The 2,500-nt window shown below is 41.6% G+C and overlaps 1 protein-coding gene across 1 annotated transcript in view; it reads right to left on the bottom strand.

Annotated features, from left to right (window-relative positions):
• FOXP2 (forkhead box P2) overlaps positions 1-2,500 on the bottom strand; it is a 64,822-nt gene that overhangs the window by 41,557 nt on the left and 20,765 nt on the right. Inside the window, 2 exon segments of the mRNA XM_009874825.1 lie at positions 1-58; positions 2,484-2,500. The exon segment at positions 1-58 is cut by the window's left edge and continues 26 nt beyond it. Of these exon segments, the coding sequence (XP_009873127.1) occupies positions 1-58; positions 2,484-2,500 (75 nt within the window).

Genomic DNA, 2,500 nt, shown 5'->3' with positions numbered 1-2,500 from the left:
AGGGTCGCATGTGCAAGTGGGTCATCATTGCTTGAAGACGTTCGCGTTCCTTAGAAAGCTGTTAAGAAAGAGTGAGATCAGAGGCATTTTAGAAATGACTGATACAGCTATTTTACTGCAGTGATACATCTTATCATCGAGCCTGTCTTGGTGTAATGATTCCTGCATATAAAAGTCTATGTCAGTAGAAACTTATCTGAGAGGAAATGCAACTTTGGCAACGGAAAGAAAGAAAGAAAAAAAACGAAAAACTTTTATAGCCTTTCATATGTTAAAAGGTCAGAGAAAACAAATAACACTTCATCTTTTTGTCAATAAGAGAATTGAGGTCACAGTTGCTTCGACAGTAACAAGTTACTGAGACCATAAATTAGAGGGCCCATAGTGTCTCTTTAAAGTCCTGTGGACACTGTTAGCAATGGACTAGTGCCAACAGCTGTGAAGGGGTGAAGGGTCCTCAAAGCACAGTGCCTGCCAGGATTGTCTACACACTTCATCCTTTCCCACTGAGGTCCAGTTAGTGCCCCCTGCAATCTGCCATCATCAATCTAATTCAATAGAGTGACAGGGCCCAGGCAGTGTGAAACGCTGAACTCTGCCACCGCGTCGGCATCGACACTGCACTGGGTCTCATTACAACTGATGGACCTTACTTCACTAGCAGTCAGACAAAGCAAAAAATGGCATAATTGGTCACACTGCAAGCTAAATCTTCACTTGGACTGTTATGTTACAGCCTAGCCTTTGTAAATGGTAAACAGATCTTAAGCAGCCCTTACGCTGCCTTTAGAAAATATCACACTACCGAAACCTGTACTTTTTCCTAAGTGATGCCATTTCGTGATCATATGCTAAATAAATATTTGTAGTTTCGGACTCAAAGAAAGTACCAAATTTTTTATTAAAAAAAAAAAAAGAGGAAGTGTTTGAAATATGTAACTTGTTGATAAAAATATCAGAACACAAAAGAGGAAAATGTAACCTACAAAGTGGAGGGAAAGTTATTTTTCAGAAGCTAGGCTGCAAGAGGAAATGCTCAAAACTGTATTCTGGTGATATGTCTTTGGGTATCTACAGCCCAATTACAACATTAATTGCAACATGAAAGAGTTCTGTAATACTTGCTTCATGACTTCAGGTCAAGAGTTACACCTTCAGACTGAGACTGAACTAAGGAAAACAACTCGTAAGTCATTTTAAGAAGAGAAAACTACCTGTGTTACTACAGATACTTTGGGGATGCTAGATGTAATTTGGTCAGTGTATTTTTAATCAAAGAACATTCAAGGCAGAGGGTAGGTAAAACGTTTCTTTTTAGGCTTCATGAGTGTGACACTTTAGAGACATGCTATTTGCCATGATGTAAATTCCTAACAAACAAATTAAGCCAACGCTATCCTGTAAATCTTATAAAAGACACTGCAGCTTTGCCTGGGCTTATAAAGCTTTCATTTTAAGGGAAATGACAATAAATGACATTATTGTACACTCTTCTCATTACTTTGGGTTTCCAGTAGTAAAATAAAAAAGACAGAAACGGTTTGCCTTGGCTGAAAGAAGAATGAGTATTCTTATACGCATGAGAACAGTGAAAAAATACACTAAAAAGTCAGAAAGCTGACAAGGTGTTTCTCCACATATGGCAACAAATGGGGGGGGAAAAATCTCAGTCCCTTGCTTTGTCCTTTTAGCTCCTCTGAATGGTCCTGACAGGGGACAGGACTACTAAGAAATGCTCTCCGACGACTTCTGGGCAGGCGGGAGGGGATGGCGTGGCGTGTACCGCTCGGTCACTCTGGGCTGATGAGGTTTGTGTACAGCCTTGGTACCCACTAAGTGTGGTTTCAACACTGTGAGACCCCAGGGGTACTGTGAGATCCCAGGGGTATGCGGCACTTGGTGCACGGGCTGGAGGGAGCATTCACATACATGCAGTGACCTCTAATGGTTAGAACCCAAACAGGGCACCCTAGTCCTGCCGTCCTAGCTGCGGGACGCCCTGGGGACCTCCCAGAGTGGGTCTGACACTACGCTCTCTGCTTGCAGAAAAAATGCCCGCCATCAGGCTGGGAGTTGTTTTGGGCGGAGAGAACGCTCTGCTACTCCTTTGTCCTGCAGAACAGCACAGACAAGCATCGGGTCAGAAGGGGAAGAAGGAAGAGGGGTCCTGACCCAGCACTGCAAGAACTGAACCCAGCTTGGATCCAGTCTCTACTCCAGGGACTGCATTTTTCATCCATGATAAATGGCATTAGGGTCTTAGTTCAAGCAAAATACTGTAGACGATGCTGATGGTAGATAATTATTGCATAATTTATAATGTGAAGAATCTTTAAGAAAAAAAAACCCACGTGTTCATGAATATCAACAAATTTCATGCAAGAAACATATGGCTTTAAGCTAGAGTCACTAAAATAAGTGTTTTCAGTTTAGTTTAGGTTAATAGTAAATAACTAATAGGATAATACATCCATGCTACAAACCTGTATTTCTAACTGCT

The sequence above is a fragment of the Apaloderma vittatum genome, unplaced genomic scaffold (assembly GCF_000703405.1).
Source record: "Apaloderma vittatum isolate BGI_N311 unplaced genomic scaffold, ASM70340v1 scaffold19508, whole genome shotgun sequence".
In the NCBI taxonomy this organism is placed as follows: domain Eukaryota; kingdom Metazoa; phylum Chordata; class Aves; order Trogoniformes; family Trogonidae; genus Apaloderma; species Apaloderma vittatum.
Note: the sequence above shows the minus strand (reverse complement) of the source record. Positions and strands in the feature narration are given on the sequence as shown.